Source organism: Cebidichthys violaceus, unplaced genomic scaffold (genome assembly GCF_023349555.1).
Source record: "Cebidichthys violaceus isolate CVI_PGR_0920_01 unplaced genomic scaffold, fCebVio1.0.p SCAF_17, whole genome shotgun sequence".
In the NCBI taxonomy this organism is placed as follows: domain Eukaryota; kingdom Metazoa; phylum Chordata; class Actinopteri; order Perciformes; family Stichaeidae; genus Cebidichthys; species Cebidichthys violaceus.
In genome coordinates this window covers 5,114,434-5,133,557 of record NW_027176340.1, presented here as the reverse complement: position 1 = coordinate 5,133,557, position 19,124 = coordinate 5,114,434, and the positions used below count along the sequence as shown (strand labels likewise).

Genomic DNA, 19,124 nt, shown 5'->3' with positions numbered 1-19,124 from the left:
ACCCCCAACCACGACTATGGACACACACACACACACACACACACACACACACACACACACACACACACACACACACACACACACACACACACACTCGCAAAGAATCACACTCAAACACATTTCCCCAACTATACTTCACGAACACACGCCACTTACTGCAAATCAAAATTCTAAACATACAAATGAAATAGAATCGGGACACAACATCACATCACACTAACACAGTGGTGGAAGAAGAAGCACACAGACTCTGTACACATCACAAAAATACTCCACTGCAAGCAAAACTCCTGGACTTATGAGTCACATTTAGAATGCAGACGTATTATCAGCAAAATGCTTGAGTGTTCATCATTTTATTATTATGGACTTAAGGATAAACATGTAAGCAGCAGCATTTTAATGCTATAGATGGTTAAAAAGAAGTGCGTTTTAACTACATTATACCTGAGTACTGATCAGATATCGGTTCTCTTTTTCCTAAATTTAAAATCTCACTGGAAGGATTGTTGTGTAGGTAACTTGATACTTTCTCAGTAGCCTGCCGAGACAGAACAAATGTGACTGATAGCAGCAACACAGGACTTTAAAATGACAAAAGACATCGGTAATGTTGTGGCTGACTTCTGATCCGTTTAATGAGGTCAGCAGATGCACCGATGCCAATCCGGCACATCAGTGCATCCATATGTGAAGGAAATGTTGTGGACTGGAAACTACATTATTTCCCTCTGAAATGTAGTGGAGTAGAAGTACAATGTAGTTTAACATGGAAATACAAAAGTACAAGTATCTCAAAATTGCCCCTTAATAAATTTAAATCATTTTTTTTTTATCTCTCTGAGAAATCAGACAAAAAAAAAGACAACCCCTCTGTGTTTTGTGCGCTATTGTAATAATAGCGAGCTGTCTTATGCAATACAAATCCATGCTTTTGAAAAATAAGCTTGTAAGCAGATTACGGCATAAAGGGATGGGGAATTTAGCTGTAAAAATAGTGGGATTATAATTTTACACAAATCTTCTACCAACATGAGAACATGGCCTAAAAACACAACGGCTGAAGGTCTTCCAATGGATTGACGTGGGTGCAGAACTTCCCTCAGGCCACCGAGGAACCCACGGCATCGATTTACTCTATTCTCACAACCTCCACCTGGATTTACCACCTGCTCCAGCAGCACCACGCCTCAGTATCAAGCCAGAGGCAGGAAGGAGTCCATCATTGTTATATAGTTTTTATTCAATACTGGAGTGCCACCAGTGATGTAGAGGACTACACGATGGACATAAATCTCCTCTTGCTGCCTTCAGGAGCGCTGGAAGGATTTATGGTAATTGGGAGAGATGAGTGTGTCCACTAATGGGCCGTGAAACCTAATCTATGACACCGCATTACTGCGAGGGTGAAAGATCTGCCGTGATCTGCGCTGAGATAGGAGAGGGAGTCCCAGATTTACTCGCCTGCGTCGCTAACGTCTGACACTTTGACGGCCCTCGCAAGAGCGTACGTCGGTAGGGTTTGCACACGCTCACTCTCCTGCCCAGCAGTGGATCGATATCGGTCTCTGGCTGGATTTATGTCTCGGATGCTATTTTAAATGCTGACACTGGAAACTGTTTAATACACGTTTGCGCCACTGGCTTGCGTATAAAAAAGATATACTGTAAACTGTTGATATTTGCATTACTGTCTTAATGTATGATGTAATGTAGATCCTTGTTTAGATGTTAATACTGTATATTCTATCAGTGTTAGCGCCTGTTGGTCCCTGAGAGGGTTTATAGAGGAGTTTAAGTCCTTTTAATATACACTACTTACTTTTTTTTCCTCCTCACTATTGTCTTGTTATCTACTCTCTTTCTCCTTAACCACTTTTTAAAAACTACAGTAGCTACAGCACACACACACACACACACACACACACACACACACACACACACACACACACACACACACACACACACACACACACACGTGACAACACAACAATTCAACAGTCAAACCAGACATCTGCCGGAGCGATGTTGACCTCGGCCCGTCCGAGGCAGAGGGACGGACAGACAGACAGAAAGAGAGAGAGCGGCAGAGTGTATCTGCGTACCGATGGCGAGTTGGGGCAGAGTGCAGCCCAGCCGCTCCGCGATTGCCTGCAGCTCTTTCAACTTCGCCTGCTGACGCCGGCCCTCCTCGCTCAAGATCTTGTCCTTCAACCACTGGTAACCCTGTCGAAAACACAGCACACCTGCTCAAAAACACAGCCCTGCTCACACACTGCTGCGCCGCAGCTCCGGTGTCACCAGGGCCTGTTTTTAAACACGTGACTCTGTCTCCTGCTGTCTACACCTCAGCCAGGGAAACATGCCACAGCTACACTTACTGAAATAAAAGACTTTGTGTTCATTATCATCATAAAGTTCAAAAACATTAGAGCACAAATCTCTATTAAAAGGGACTATTACTGTAATTTACTTTAAGTATATGTTTAAGCTCAGCTGAGTAAAAACAGTAACGTTTACAAAGCATCGTGTACATTATAACGCTATTAGTCACAAATTAGAAACCGGTAAGAATAATCAAAGAGCCGAAAGACCACAAACATCCACAGACAACACTGAACCAAACAGGAAGCAGCACATTCCACACAGTCACCAAAAGTACTGCACAACACCAAAATGGAGCGCTACTTTCCTCTCTAATCGACAGTCACTGACACACGATCCACAGATACACAACATGCCACTCCACAACACACATCAACAACACAGTGTTGCGTTAAGTCAGGTGTTAGCGTCTGTGTAATGCAGAGGTGAAGACCTCTGCATGGTTAAAAATCTGGGTGTCAAAATCTTGTTTTTTCAATATTTTTTTAAGTTATGTTTTTTCAGATGGAATTTTGTTTCTCCTTCTCATTAATGTTGTTTACTTCCATTATGCGTATAGGAAAACAAAAGTCTTCACAAAATATTGCCTGAAATAACATATATGACTTATTTAGTTGAAGTTGAAATGGTGTTGGTATGCATAATGTCCAATTACATAAAAATACAATGTAAATAATTTAGGTCACATGCTGTGCTGCTGCTGCTCTGTGTGTGTCTGTATCGTGTGTGTGTGTGTGTGTGTGTGTGTGTGTGTGTGTGTGTGTGTGTGTGCGCGCTCATTTGCGTGCATTAAACTGCGTTACGCTGACACCAGCTGGCAAACGGTGTGGAACAACAAAGCTTGGGAAGAGGCGCACAGTGCATGGCGTCAACCATGGCACGAAAACACACAGATAAGCGAGGTGTGAACAGAGTTACAGAACCTGAAAGACACAATGCACACAATAAACAAACAAACAAACAAACAAACAAACCAGCAACCAGTAGGGAGAGACACAGAGTGGTGACACCAGCACGGATGATCAGATAAAAGACACCAGCAAGCAGGGTTTGACTACCTTCAGAGAGGCCCGGGAGTAGGGAGGCACCCTGCCGTCGTATTTCCCTGAGATGATACCGCAGGCCAGTGGTGACCACGTCATGGCCCCCACACCTGAGAGCAAAAGACGAGATCATCATGACGCCCTCACTTCCGTATTAAGTTGGAGCCCTTATTTTGCCTTTGGAAAAAGAAACACGTCTCTCTAAAATACTATAACAATAATTTCGATTTAAAGCTCTGCACTGTTTGTACAGAATGTGTGTTCTACAGACGTTACAGTCACCTGGCAGCTGCAGCCGGTTGAGGTTGAGGTTGAGTAGACCTCAACCAAAGCCACAGATCCATTGCTGCTCACCTATCTTATGGAAGAGCTCCGGTAGCTGCACCTCCACCTTCTCTCGCTGGAACATGTGGTACTCGGCCTGCTCGCAGATGGGAGGAATCTGGTTGAACTGTCGCGCCACAGAGTACGCTTCCTGAAGGAAAAGGAAGGACACGGGAGAAACACAAATTAGGCTCATATGCAGTAGTGTGGCATAAAAGTAATTGAAAAGTCACAGTATAGTATGTCGTAAAAAAAAAAAAAGCAATACAAAGTCGTATTTTAGTATGTCATGAAAACTTCATGAATTGAAATATGTCATAAAAATGTCAGACTGTATAAGTACGACATATATAGTATAAGGAACATCAATGAAGATCAGGAACATGTAGGATACAGAAAGTCAGGAATGAATTCAAATCTTTGTGATGTGAAGAAAAAAAAGTCCTTTCGGCTACGTTGGAAATTAATATTTGCTCTGATTATTTTTGGCTTGTTGTCTTCACGGTCTCACCATTATCTCCATCGGGCTCCAGCGGGATGTTCCCCAGTACATTGCCATGCCTTGGTTTATCACATGGGTCATTGCTCGAACCGTTTCTGCAAGTAAAAACATACAAAAATGTAAAAAAAAAAAAAAAACACCATCAATGCTGGAGTGGCACTGTTGTGTTTACAGGATGTTGTCTATAAAGAGTCTACTATATGTGTATCTGAGCTGTTCTGTATTATTATAAGAGATTATTTGACGATTTGAAGTGGGAAAGATCTTTTTTTTTTTTTGTTTTAATCACAATGGGGAGTGATTCATACTGATGAGGGTGACATCTATTCATGACGAGGCACACTTGAAGGACATTGATGTAAAAATCCAGCAAGATTTTTTTGTGCAACATGCTACAGAGGAAGACGAGAGCAGCCCAGTGAAATAAATAAGAGACGACAGGCATCTTCACAACGTTGGCAAACTGGACTACAGCTTATGTATTTAAAGTAGAGAGGGTTAAAAAAACACGTTTGACTCTATAAAATGAAAAACATAAGAGTTTAGATAGGAGTTTCACTGTACAGAGATCTGTGTGACCGCGAATGGAAACCTACATAACCCAACTTTAATTTCCGTGTTTTCATTGGTCAAAGTGGCGCTACACAAAGGAAAGATGGCGAGCGTGTTTGATAACGATCGGGGGGGTGTCCCACACAAGATCAGGAGCACTAGAGCGTAATGAAACGGGAGCGACCCTCAATCATCCTCCAGCCCTGCGTCTATTCACCATGCTGATGTGTCGTTTCTGAAGAGCCTCTCTGACAACCAAATCAGCCTTCCTATCATCTAGTGGGCGCTTGGCTTAAGAGGGTTTCTCTGTAAACTGACAGAACATCAGGTCACCACTTCTTCATTCTGCACACTGCCCTTCAGCTACAGCCAGAATAAAAACACACCAGATGGTCTAACTCCTGTTCGGAAGACATAAACTCAAAGGCGTCCGTGTGAACTGCGTGCGATCTTTAAAAAGGGCAGATGAGCAAGAGCATCGCCTCGACGTTTACATCAAACAACACCGGCTACTTCGGACTAACGAGACGCTAAAGTGTTGTGAAGGAGCCGAAGCAGTGAAGCATCAAACTGAAGGCAGGGAGATGACCTCTGACCGAACTCCGTAACCCAGAGGGGAACTCCGACACTGGAGCAGATGCATCCAGTGTGACCAGCTGAGCCCACACGCAGTTAGCGCTCTGCCATTTAAAGGTCTCCAGCATCAGTATACGTCCTCATTCTGACTGTGGAGGTGGAAGCACCAGGACAACATGCAGCATTTAAAAATAGATATTTCAGTTACAAGAGGTTTGTATATCCGAGTCCTGGCATCGCAGTAGTCATAGAGACAGAAAAGAGGTGATTTTTTTTTTTGTATGTGCAATATGACAAAACATAAGGAAAACATGGTTTAGTGTGTGAGAGGGGAAAAAATGGTGATAATTCAAAAACCGATAAATAGCAGAATTACCTTCCATAGGTGTATTGGGGTCCGGTCTGTTCGCAAAAACCACATCCACGTAGTCTAACTGCAGTCGTTCTAGAGAAGCTTTTAAACCTGTAGATATAAGAACGACGGTTAGTACAGTAATAGGGAATCTTTGTTGCGCTGCATTATTATTTTCTTCATAAAACTATCTATATACGGCCGAAAAAAATTAAGCAGAGGATTCTCAAACGTGTTATTGTACCCAAAAGTTTCCTTGCAACGCCAAGGGTGTGTCAATTATATATATATATATATATATATATATATATATATATATATATATATATAAAAGCATTGATTCCCATAAAAGCCAAAGCGTCTAATTAGGAAACACTTTGTTGCTGCAGGTTCAGCATTTAATCCAATAACCTGCGGCACAGCCACTTACCTTCTATAATGTGTTTTCGGGATAAACCTCTTTCAGTCTCTGCTCTAAAAAAAACAACAAACAAAACAAACAAACACGTTATAAACAGTTACTTGATTAATGACGCGACTGGCCCCCTTACGATAAATGATAAATCTGACAAATGTTTTATCGAAAGTACCGGACAACAAAATCAGTTCGGATGACACATGATCCCATTACCAGGAGCATCAAAGTAAAAACAATATACAGGAGGGTCGTTTCTCATTCGAGTCAGAGAAGCAGCCAGATGAAACTTACTTTCCACCCCAGAAGATCTTTGTTGTTATCACCAGAGTTGAACGTCTGAAAATAGAAAATGAAAACACATCTGTTACAACATCTGCCAAGCACTGAGAATTATAGCAAAAAAAAAAAAAAAAAAGAAAGAAGAAAAACCTCATGAATAGGAGCCGGTGAGATCTAAAGTCTACACAAACCATATATTATACGTTTTAACAGCTAGGATGAAAAGCCCCGACGCCCCCTTTGGGCAATCATGCGTTTCTACATTATTCTTGTGTCACGCGCAACCACATCCCACAATATGCAATATGTGCGACCGTGCCAGAACTCGACCGGCGCCAATGAAACGAGTGTCCGTAGGTGTATAATCTGACAGCGCTGTACCGATGTCAATCCAGGACCGACAAAGTAGACGACAAGGACTAGAAGTTCATCCATTATTCAGCATCTTTGAGGAGGGACGCGGGAGTGTGGGCATAGCACGGCTGCCCGCATTAATCTTTCATCTTCCTACCTTACTGTTCCAGTTCACAACACACAGCCTCCCAATATGTGCAAGGAAGGAGATGATACAAGATTAGGGATGCTGGCTGGGGCGGAAATTAAAAAAAAACAAAAAAAAAAACACCAAACTCAATTCAAGCGTGCCTCATACCTCCATCCTTTCTTCTTTATGATGTTTCCGAGCACCACCTCTGCCCTGTGAAGCAGACGGAGAGAAGATTGAATACAGATCGTTTTAAAATGATAAGAGCATTTACACCTGACTGAGGAATGATTTTGAAATGAAAGAAAGCAGTCCAACCCTTCACACATACTGTATAATGCATAAAGGAGCTTTCAGTGGGAGCAGCACCTGTTTAGGACTGGTGTGTGTGTGTGTGTGTGTGTGTGTGTGTGTGTGTGTGTGTGTGTGTGTGTGTGTGTGTGTGTGTGTGTGTGCGCGCCTTGGACCAGCTGCGCTGTGGAGCCACCACTATGTCACTCATTAGCAGCCACAGGGGTGCTAATGAGTGACATTATGATCAACATGGGGCTCATTAGGGCTGGGCAGAGACCCGTCAGCAGGATCTCTCTCCAGTCCTCTTACTGCGTGTCTCATTAACTGTCACAGCGTTCACGTTAAATGGATTCGGACCGCTCCTTAGAGAAAAGAAACAATGCAAACTACAGACACTTATTTTTTGGATTCATTTTGGGTGCACTGATGAATAAAGCCAGCTGCTCTAATCGATGCCGTTTTAAAATACATTTTTATTTGTGTTATTGTGTCAGAGGTGTTGTTGGACCATTATTTATCTCACTTATTGACAGCGCATTAGTGCTGCTGCCATTCTCAGAGTGTCTGTGTCGAGACAGAAGGACTTGTGGTTATGGTAATCAGAATTATTTAAGCAAAGCTTCAAAACATTCACTAGTTTCAGCTTTTTAGGTGCGAAGATTTTTCTGCTCTTTGTTTTTTTCGAGAAAAAAGATTAATGGAACAAAATTAAATGAATCACTAATAAAAATCTAACAATTAAACGTTTCACACCCTCACCTCCCTCCATTATCAACCCGTAGATATTTGTGTCTCTCTTCTCCCTCACAGGACCAGTTATTGAAGGTTAACCACATTATCTTTTCTATGCGATTCTACACACTTTTCCGTTAATGGAATTGCATTCATACGTTGCCTTTCTACTCTTCTAAGCACTCAGAGCGCTTCACACAACATGTGTGTACATTCCCACCCACATCATTCATACACTGATGGCAGGGGCTGACATGCAAGGTGCCGACCTGCCAATCAGGATCCAACCATCCACACACACTGCATCGTGCCCAAGGACACGCACAAATATATAAATATATATATATTTATTTATTTATTGTGTCTCTTGTTTATCACATTTTATAAAATACCGGTACGATCTGCTGATCCAAAAATCAGCACAAGCACTTATATTAGACGCTACCAGCTGGACTCACCGCTTTTTAAACAACGAGCACTCAAGCACTTCCCTGAGAGCAATAATGTCTGTGTTTGTGTGCATAATAGTGTGTGTACATGTGGACACGGACACACACACACACACACACACACACACACACACACACACACACACACACACACACACACACACACACACACACACACACACACTGAAATGTGAGTAATCTGGGAGCTCAAACATAAGATACAGTGTGCCTTGAGCAGGTTGACTTTCTTCATTCATTCATTAATTGGGTCTTTGTTCCAGCGCCGAGTTGATGTGATGACTTATGACAGAAACCAACAACATAACGTTGCATTATTCATGCATTTACAATATTGTATTACTTTTAGATTTCTCTGTAATTATGCTTCCAATTTGTCACTGGTTTCAGACAATATCATGCAATTACTACGCATCGAGAGCAAAAATGCCTAAGCCTGAACGAAATGACTTGCATACTTTTAAATGCTTTGCTGCCGTATGCGCTTGCTGATAACAGCTGCTCCACGGGACACACAGAGCGCGTCTATTTGTGCAATTACACATTTGTATTTATATTTCTGACAAACAGTAGCCTGTATACTGCAAAGGCTGGCAAAGAATCACAATCGATACGTACATATCTGTATGTGCTGAATGTTTGTTTGACGACCAAATCAAACAGCCGACTGCCACGTGGTGTGCATGAGCAGAACGAGGAGAGCGAGCACCGCTTACAAACCTCCACGCTCGCAACACAGAGTCAACATTACAGCAGCCGACCGTACAGCCACCAGCGCCACTTTACGGCCTATAAGTCTGACTGATGAAGCAATCGCAGTAAGCCAGTACCAAGGACTTCACATGAAAGCTTCTCTCTCCCCCCCCCCCCCCCCCCCCCCGTTCTGATGAGCAACGTGTGTGATTTGTTCTACTCTTGCGCATGTGTGTAATATAAGCTCCTCTCCGCTGCTTTGCGGTGGACGTTATCTGGATTAACACCTGTGCAACACGTCCTGAGCTGTGCGACACGCCGTCACAAACATTTGCACGTGTCTTAACAGATTTGTCCTTTCTCGCAAACCGTGGTCTGTTTTTATGGCGGCGCGATGATCAAAGTTTCAAAGATCAATTTCTTTCTGGCCCTCCATCCTAACACAACAATGCAAACAGATTGTTTAAAAGCCCCCCACCCCCACCCCCCCGGAATACTGAAGCATGTAGTGATGACGTTTAGCAGACAACAGCTGCAGAGGAAAACCACTGAGAGATGCTGCATGTTTCTAGTCTTTTTGTTTTGTTTTGATTTTCTTTTCTGAGAGACTCTGACGCATCTCCCCAAACATAATGGCAAAACTAGGCTATTCTTGGGAGGATTAAAAAAAAAAAAAAAAAAAAGGACGTGGTTCTGTTAATCAGAGATACTGTTTGCAAAGGATAATCCCCTAGATTATTTCAAAGCACCCAAGTTACTACAAAGCCAGATTAATCCACGCTGGAATTTGAAGCATCACTACAAACAGCAATAAGGCAGCGCTAGGCTGCTTTCTGAAGTTAAAAATATCAACACTGGCTCTCCTGTAAATTTAGACCATGACTACGAATATCTGAACCCTCATGAATGCAACAATGGAGGCGGTGGTGGTGGTGATGAAAAGGACAAGCTTCATTTCAGGTTGAAGATCAAGGGTGGAGACGTAAATCTGTTGTGTCCACTTTCGACAGTGATCGTATGGATTGTGCAGCGCAAAGGACTTTATTCCTGGAAAGACACAACGATGATGATTCAAAAGTAATTTCTCACAACTTGACAAGCTCAAACTAAATGATGTCAAAGCCTCTGCACGTCAAACTGAAACTATTTGGTACACACCTGGTACTCAAGCAAGAGGAGCCGGCCTTCTATATAATGTCTACCTGGTGCTTTTATGGTTTCGGTAATATGTGGTGTTGGTGCTGTGGCTCGGGATATACTCACTTCCCAGCAGCGTAGACTTCCGCTGTGTCAAACAGATTGATGCCATTTTCATAGGCCAGAGTCATCAGCTGCTCTGCCATCTGTTGAGAGATCAGGGGAGGAGGAACAGAGAGGGGGAAGGATGGGGTGAGGGACCGCTGATGTGAGGTGGGAAGACTTCAATTATTAAACTTATTTCACAAGACTAAATAAGGCGTCCGTGGCTTTGCCTTCCTATGACATGTGTTTATTCTCCGACTGTGGACTCCCTCCGGCAATATGTTTTCACGATAAGTATAAATAGGCTTCTGGAGAAACCCAGGATGTGCCAGATCATGTGGAGGGTTTCCATTCCCCAGCTTTGACTGATGGAGGATGGCAAAATCCATCTGCTCTCACCTCATCCGTTATCTGTCCACCGAACGTCACCCATGTTCCTACAGAGACCGACAGGGAGGTGAGGTCAGAGTATATAAACATACAGGTGCACACAGATGAGCAAGTGAACAGTGATACTCTAGCTACAGTTTGGATCATATATTTGAGCCACAGAACTACACTCTGTGTAAAAACACTCTTTTCTTCCTATTTGAAGATAAAGGACCATGGGTATTATGAATTCCTCTCACAAATCTGCTAGACAAATTTCTTTGGTTGTGCAGCAAACTTCTCAGTGTGTCTCATGCTCAAAAAGTCTCTTACCTAATCCAAGGCAGGACACCCGCAGACCTGACTTCCCAAGGTTTCTGTCAAAACAGAGAGAATTACATTAGCATTGATGCAGCACTAAGGTGGCAGTGATTTGTGGTATTTTGCACTCCGGCGACGGCTCTGACCATTAGAGTAGGACTTTAAGCCTCATTTGTAAATTGATTTGAGTGATTGATAAATACATAAACAACCCCATCGCTCCTTTTGTAATGCGATGAAAGCCTGTTACTGCAATGGAAGCTTAAAGTTGTGGAAGCTGACAAGAACAGGGGTTTTGTACGGATGTCAGTGCTGACACATGTATGTTGGACACGTTAGGAAGGACAGTAACACGTGTGCTGACAGTGAGTGTGTGAGTGTGTGTGTGTGTGTGTGTGTGTGTGCGCAGTGAAATGTCAGAGAGGAAGTGGGTCTTAAGCAGGCCCACCATGACATCCACTGAAATTTCTCACAGCACACCAGGATCCCTCAGCCGCCATCGGACTAAAATCCCCCCACAGCAATACGGGAGCTTGACTACTGACAACAACTTGCTCCTAAAGCTGGCGTCTCTGAGCCTATCACAGCGCAGACAGACCCCTCTGCTGACAATCACAGCATTGGTCGTGAGAACTTTTTAAAAATATTCTAAGACAGCCATGGCTCCTAGTTAAAAGGCAAAACAGAAAGAACGGATCTGGTTGACTTTGCGGACACATTCTTTTTCAGGAGGAAGTTGCAGTTTATCTCCAGACTGTAATAGTTTTAATTTTATCGCTGATCTCGGAAATGATTAAACATACACATGAAGTGCGCTACCTCTCGTCTTATTTCAAGAAATACGCTGGCAGTGTAAAGAGATAAAAGACATGTGGCGTCGGAGATGATGTAACATGTGCAGGAGTCAAAGTGAGCGTGTGGGAGGATATATAACATATTTTTATAAGACTGCCTATATAGAAATACAGTTGAAATGAAAAGGAGCAGAGAGGGAGACAGAGGATAGGTGTGCTCTGTGTGTGCAGATGTGTGTGTTGTACGACTGCGCTTGTGACTGCATGTTTGAGTGGGACTGTGTGTGTGTGTGTGTGTGTGGGTGTTTTGTGAAGCCATGATAAGATTGCTGAATTGCTGCGCTGACAAACAAAACACTTCAATGTGGTCTGAACACAGAGTCCCCCCCAAAAAAAATGACTAAACCGTTTACAATAAATATGGAAATCTCAACAGTATCACATATCCTCTAAGTAGGCTAAGTGGGCAACATTTGTGTCGAAGTGAAACAAATAAAAGGCGCTTAAAATGCTTTCAGTTTATTTTTGATGTATCTCCATACACGTTCCATTATGTTAGAGTTAATCCAGTTAAATGTTCACTTTATCATTCAACCTCATTAGTTCTTTCTTCACTGAACCACCATGGATGCTGGCAGAGTCTCTTTGTTGTCTGACTCCAGATCTATCAGATCACAACAAAAGTCAACCTTCAGCCATCAGAGGTTCCAGTGGGATCGAGTGATATTGAAAAAATAAATAAATAATGAAATCATATCCAGTTTGTGTATTTGCAAGTGAAGCATTTGGGTCAAAAAAATATTCACAACAAAGAGCCTCATTAAAAGGATATGATTTGGTCAGTGAGGTCTGTAATCGTGTTATAGTTTGAATCCGAGAGCACGATGATGTCATGTATAGGGGACGGCTGACTTATAAGCAAACGCTGTCAGTCATGAGGGAGACGATGGAAAGATAAGGGAGTCCAGTGGGACCACACATCATGCCCTGAACGGTGCAACAGTGTAACAAGGTTAACACACGTCCCCTCTGGCAAACCACTAGAGCCCATCTACAATTAACTGCTTCTTAATTGCGTGAGTAAAATGCCCCCTCAGGGGGAGGGGGGGGGGGGGGGGGGGAGGGGGGGGGCCTGCTGCTCAACGTCAGAAACCAAGATAACCGAAAGCAGCTTACTGACCAAAAGTGTTAAAAGGAGCATATTTGCCTTTGTTTTTAATAATGAATAAGACTTTTGTCTGGTGCAAAATAGCTTCTTCACTCAAAATTCCTCTCGACTGAACCCTTTAGTAGAGTTTGTCTCTAAACGCTGTCGAGTGTTCCTGCACACGAGTCTGTTTCAAGCCTCGCACTCGTCCAGATTTTAACACCTAATGTGATTAAATGAATTAGTGTTGCTTAATGTGTTAATACATGGTGCACAAGCATGTTCAGAAAAAGGAGATGCATAGTAAACCTGTCAAATGAGCTACTTCAAACTGGGAGCAGCTGGATACACAAGCTTTCTGATTTTCACCATTTTCATCAGCATGTTGGGGCTTATCACAACGCCAAGCTTACTGTGTAAGTGTTGCATAAGCATGCTTTAAACATGAGTACTGTACATACAGTACCAGTGCATTTAAGCAAACATACGTAACCAGGCTATCGGAATACACAGCTCTGCCCTTGCAGTTGTTCTTGTTGTAAGGATGTCCCTTTGTCAGCAAATTGTTGTGTTCAATATTTTACCAGAATGGCCTTGAATGCTGCATTGTGCGTTGCTGCAATGACCCTCTGCCAGGGCCTGTTAGCAGGCAGGTGTCAGGTTGCTGCTGAGCCTCAGCAGTGAAGCCCTCTCTCACACCCTCCTCCATAATGAAGGAGACGGGCACAGCACAGAACCGGACCGCAACAGCGCTGCAGCCGCGGGGACGGCGCCTGATGAGACACACAGTGACCGTAGCACATGTCCAGTCCGGTTGTTGACTTTGAAATGCTAGGAAACCTTTCTCCGAGTTAACATTAGCCTTCTGATCCCAATAGCCTGAAGCTCAAGTGGACAAGGCAAGGGTTTTCATTTTGGTATGTTGCTTTATTTGATTACGGGTGGAGATCTATTTGGAGCTTGTTTACACACAGGTTGCATTTCCCTTTAGCTCGACACAATGAATCCTGCTCGTCTACGTCGATCTCTCAGCTCCGCTGACGACTTTGGCCGCCATTGATGGAAGCTGACTTGTGGAAAATAGTGGAGGTCATTTTCCTTTAAGGCCAACAGGGGCGGGGCATGTCAGAGCTCACCTGACCTTTCAGTCCGGTATTACTGATCGATTGTTTGTTATTGGGTTGTTGTCTCTGGAAGAAAAATATGAAATAAAGATATATTCTATTTATTCTTGCCAATAGTTAGTGATATTTAAGCACCGTTAACTTCATGATTCATGAGTCAATATGGCATCTATATAATATCCTGAATAGCGCAAAACATTTTACTAACCACACAAAGACAAACATTCGAGGACAGATAAATAACAAGCACTATTAGATGCTCCTCATCGATACAAGGCACATGCACAGCGCGCATGAAAACTGCATGATCACCACTGAATAACCAACATTGTTATGCCTTTTGTCATCTAAACTAGTTAAAACCAACTAGCTAGAAGATATTTTCCTGTTTATTTCAGCAAGACAGAAAACAGCAACCTCCTAAAGACACAGCTGCTGTTCCAGCAAAATAAACTACAAATTCTCAGGATGTGAGTCGGCGATGAGTTCACTACTGTTGCACCCTTTAAATCATAACTTATACAGAGCATCAGCTAAAGGCCCAGCATGTGGAGAGAAAACGATACCGATCGGTGGTACAGTTAGGTTTCAGTACCGTGTGAAAGAACGGCATCGGGAAGGTATGGAGGCATGGAGTCGGAAGACTGAGTGGGAGAGAGGACTTGATGTCAATGTCAGCGGACAGGACATGGTGAGGAATGAGGAAACAAGGTCACAGAGCTGTAAAAAGGAACGTGTTGAGAGATATGTTCACCAAGCGCAACTATTAATACTACCTCCATCGTGGCTTCAACTTCAGAAAAAAAAAAAAAAAAACACGGAGCGAATGCCACTAGCTCGTGTTGGCTGCAGGTGGTTTCCTCCTCCATTCGCGTTTATGTAACATCCATTCCACTTTCAGGAAAGAGCGACGGCTGAAAATATTGGATTAGAAATGTGCTGACTAGGCTATAAGATAGAGGAGGAAAAGTGTGAGCCACTTTGCTCTGAAAATGCTGCTTGTACACATTAACTCGGATTAAAAAGGAACATTTGATCACTATCAGCTTTTCTGCATCAGCTGAAGCGTAACGAGCGCGCCGTTCGCCAGCACTATTTATCCAATCATCGTGCACTCACCTCACTGGTATGAAGCATGAATGGCTGTGCACTTCATTCGGCAGCAGTCTGCCACGAGGCTCTATTTACTTTGCTGCCAGCTGGTTGACCTTTTTTTGAAACTCAAAAACACAAAAACTCAATTCTTGTTTCAGATCAAGCCGGAGATGGATCTGCGGGGGTGCAAGTTGTGACTGGAGGTGAATGGATAAAGACTTTTTCCTGAGAAAATGTAAAATGTTGTTTTAAAATGAATAGTTTTGACATTTTGGGAAACACGCCCATCTGTTTTGGGCTCTACCCGTACAGAAGGCCCTTACAAATCACCCACCTTGTGTCTTTCAGTCCTTGAAGCTCGCACGTTACACGTTCTGCACAGGCAACATAAAATACATGACGCGTCTAAAACCACCTCTGACCCTGAGATCTGTTAGCTCGGGAAGATATCAGACAGACACTTAATGTATGTGAGCACAAGAAGACGTCAAAAGATCTGAACGAAGCTATGGCTGCAAAAACAGTTTACGCTGGTACATTATGAAGAGCAAAGAGTAACACAATCAAACAAAAAAAAAAAGTTTGCTATTGGAAAACTCCCCTTTAGTGTCGGCCATGATTCTCTTTAAGGTCCGGTTAAGATGGCATTATAGTCCAGTCAAAACTAACGTGTTCTTTGGCCAAATACAAGCGCCACTGGACTGTTTCAATGACTTCAGGTTGGTTAGCACAATTTTTTCACAGCAATTGCAACCTACAGTATATGTAGTTGTCAGTAACAAGAGTTTAATGCGATTACTTCTGGGCTACGTATCATCAATCAAACAATCCTTGAGACGGTTCAGCGCTCAACTGCTCCGTTGTACTGAGGAATACTCAGAGGAGAAGCTGCAGACACTCTTCCATTTCACTGGGACTTTAAAGAAAGTTGTCAATGGCAGTTTATTTCTCTTTTACTTGGGCATAAACAGATTGTCGGCTCAGAGGGTTTTCCTGAGGCTGAATTTGTTTTTCTTCTTACTCGGGTGTTTTCAAAGGCTCTAGTCTGGGGATAAGTCTGGCACTGCCCACAGGGGTGGAAAATCTTCTGCTATACGCTTGAGAGGAACGGGAGAGGAACTTACTAGAACCTGGGGGTTCCTCGTCATCTGCGATGTCACAGTGAGCTGTGCTCCAACACGCTGATATGCTTTCAAATTGACTACCGTAGACAAAAGATACGGCAAGAATATATTCACCGACAACGCCAAAACATACAATAATAGTTGATGGAAGAAAAAATGAGTAAATGTCTAAAAGACACAAAATTAACTTACAAACTAAATTACAGAAAGCTGCAACAATTAGTCAATTCATTAATTAAGTGTTTTGACAGGAAATAAATCAGCACTTATTTGATAATCGATTCATTGTTTTGAGTCACTGTTTGACTTAAAATGACCAAATTCTCTGGTGTCAGCCTCTTTAATTTCAATAGCTGCTGGTTTCTAGTCTTCTATTATTGTTAATATGGATTTTGGAACAGTTGGTCGGACAAAACAAGACACTTGTGGGCTTTGGGGAATTGTGATGGACATTTTTCACTTGTGCTGGCATTGAATATTGTCCAAACAATCGATTAAATAAGAAAATAATCAACGGATCAATTAAGATAATTGTTTGTTGGAACCCTAATCATAATTAGGATAGAGGTATTTCCATAAAAAAGGTTCAAATTGTACTAATTAGCTTTTAAGAGACCAGCTTGCCGATGAAAAGGAGATAGCGGTGGCCACTTTATTGATTTAGAGTAAACTGCCTGGTGCCGGCTGCCTAATAAAAGAAATGTTGAGGTTAAATATTCATAATACAGATGATAAGGGTAAAAGGGATTTTCCCCTGCTGGCCTGTTCTCTTACTTTCTGAAGTAAGCTAAAGCTCTGGTCTCTTGGTACAGTGCAGCCTCCCGTCTACTTGTGCTACATTATTTCCTCAATCACACATTACATAACATGCAGCTCAAGCGCTTCTCATGCAGAAAGAAATGATAAACACAAATGTTGCTGTCAAAACCAGTCTGTTGATTTGGGGCTCATTTGTAAATCTAAACCCATCTCCTTACTTTAGGCAGAATAAAGGCCAAGTGTGGCAGCTTCATAAACATAATAATCTGTGACAGATCATTAAATCATATAGCTGTAGGTACTGAATGTTCTGAACTTTGGACTAAATCATTATTAAGTTAAATAAAAATCCTGCCCACATATATTATTAAAACAGTATAAACTGGCTGACTACAATTCAGACTCGTCTCTTCTCGGCAATCCACAACAGAAATAATACATCTAGGCTATTTCTAGAGCATTTAAGAAAATACCATGCAGAGAGAAATGAGTGGTGCTAAGACACACACACACACACACACACACACACACACACACACACACACACACACACACACACACACACACACACACACACACACACACTCACACTCTAATTAAAGTCTAATCAGTGAGGCAAAGAAGGAACAGCTGTCTTCATTTTCTCCTTCAACATAACGCAAGTGTGTCTGTCACATATAGACAAGTAAGCAAAATATTCCACAACAACTCCTCCCACCTCACTCGCGTCCTTATACACCAACACAGACAATGCATATACAGTGAAACACAAGCCTACATCAATAAATGAACCATCCCACCGCTTGGCACCGTTTCTCTCCACACGCCCAGAGCAAACAGATGGTGTACGTTCTGCGCACATTTAGGATGGTACCTAAGTGGCTACTGTGGGCCTGAAATCTGTGCTGTGGATGAGTCTTAGTATTAACATCAGAGCGGCTCCTGTAGGTGGGTTCTGTTCAACTAACACACTGTATGTATGATTCATTTTTTTCAAGGGGGAGTGCAGGCTGTAGAAAGCCGGTTCCCTGATGAGGAGCCCTCGGAATGCAGGAAAACGTCCCAGCATGCACCCACACTCATGACGCCCAAAATCTCACACCCACAGCTTTTGTCACGCAAAGCCTGAGCGATGCATGCTTTTGCATTTGTGTCACAAAATACTGGAACAAAAAAAGAAAGAAAAAAAAAAGAACAATGCTCAGCTTCATCTTATTCAAGGACAAAAACATTCCTGTATTTCAGTACCACCAATTTGACTTCCTTTCTGCAATTACAGCTAATAATACAATCAGGGAACATCACACCTGTATACTAATCATTGGTAAGCAGACGTTTCATTGGTAAATCTTTGACAGCCTGCTCCCGTTTCTGAATTTATAAATTCTGCCATCTGTTAGATGAAGATACTTCAAGATGCACTAGATGAAACAGAAGTGGTGGGACGCAGCTTTTTTTTTTTTTTTTTTTTTTTTAAGGTCTTATCTTTGTGATGTATAATGATACATCACAGCTTCACACAACACAGTGGTGGGATTTAAATGCCATCCGCTTACACAACACTGCCAGTAACTATTTACTGTTGCTGTGATTCACCGTCAACTTTACAACCACAAGTAGACCTTAAGAGATGTGAGGAATCCTACTGACAGTCTGGGCTGAGGCGAGTTACTCGTGGATTTACACCAGGAGAGGAGGTGAGTCAGCTCCGATTTACATGGCCACAGCAGTAAACGACACGGAGTGCAATACAGCAGAACTGTGGAGCTGATACAAAATGTGGCAAAAAAGAAGACCATGCATTGACAAAAAACACACGCCTCCTAAAGCACAAATGTTATCCAGAGCAGTTTAAAATGGGGAAAAAAAAGGCACAAAAATGGCAGTCCAATCAAAAAGTGATGTCATCAAACGTAGTTTTCAGCAGTTTATTTGCAGCGCCCAGGCAAATAAAAGTGTCCCTTCATACGTTTACTCACTCCCTCTAGACCCTTCCTGGGTTTTTTTGTTTTTTTTGGGGGAGAAGAGCTGATATGTGAATGTGAAAA

The 19,124-nt window shown here is 42.5% G+C and overlaps 1 protein-coding gene across 4 annotated transcripts in view; it reads right to left on the bottom strand.

Annotated features, from left to right (window-relative positions):
• kcnab2a (potassium voltage-gated channel subfamily A regulatory beta subunit 2a) overlaps positions 1-19,124 on the bottom strand; it is an 83,866-nt gene that overhangs the window by 1,497 nt on the left and 63,245 nt on the right. For all 4 annotated transcript variants that reach the window (XM_068712286.1, XM_068712288.1, XM_068712287.1 and 1 more), the window contains 11 exons: positions 11,046-11,089; positions 10,743-10,780; positions 10,365-10,444; positions 7,084-7,128; positions 6,444-6,488; positions 6,165-6,208; positions 5,759-5,845; positions 4,264-4,349; positions 3,783-3,903; positions 3,444-3,538; positions 2,106-2,226 (listed from right to left, as the gene is read on the bottom strand). In XM_068712286.1, coding sequence (XP_068568387.1) covers positions 2,106-2,226; positions 3,444-3,538; positions 3,783-3,903; positions 4,264-4,349; positions 5,759-5,845; positions 6,165-6,208; positions 6,444-6,488; positions 7,084-7,128; positions 10,365-10,444; positions 10,743-10,780; positions 11,046-11,089 — 806 coding nt within the window. The remainder of the gene's footprint in view (positions 1-2,105; positions 2,227-3,443; positions 3,539-3,782; positions 3,904-4,263; positions 4,350-5,758; positions 5,846-6,164; positions 6,209-6,443; positions 6,489-7,083; positions 7,129-10,364; positions 10,445-10,742; positions 10,781-11,045; positions 11,090-19,124) is intronic.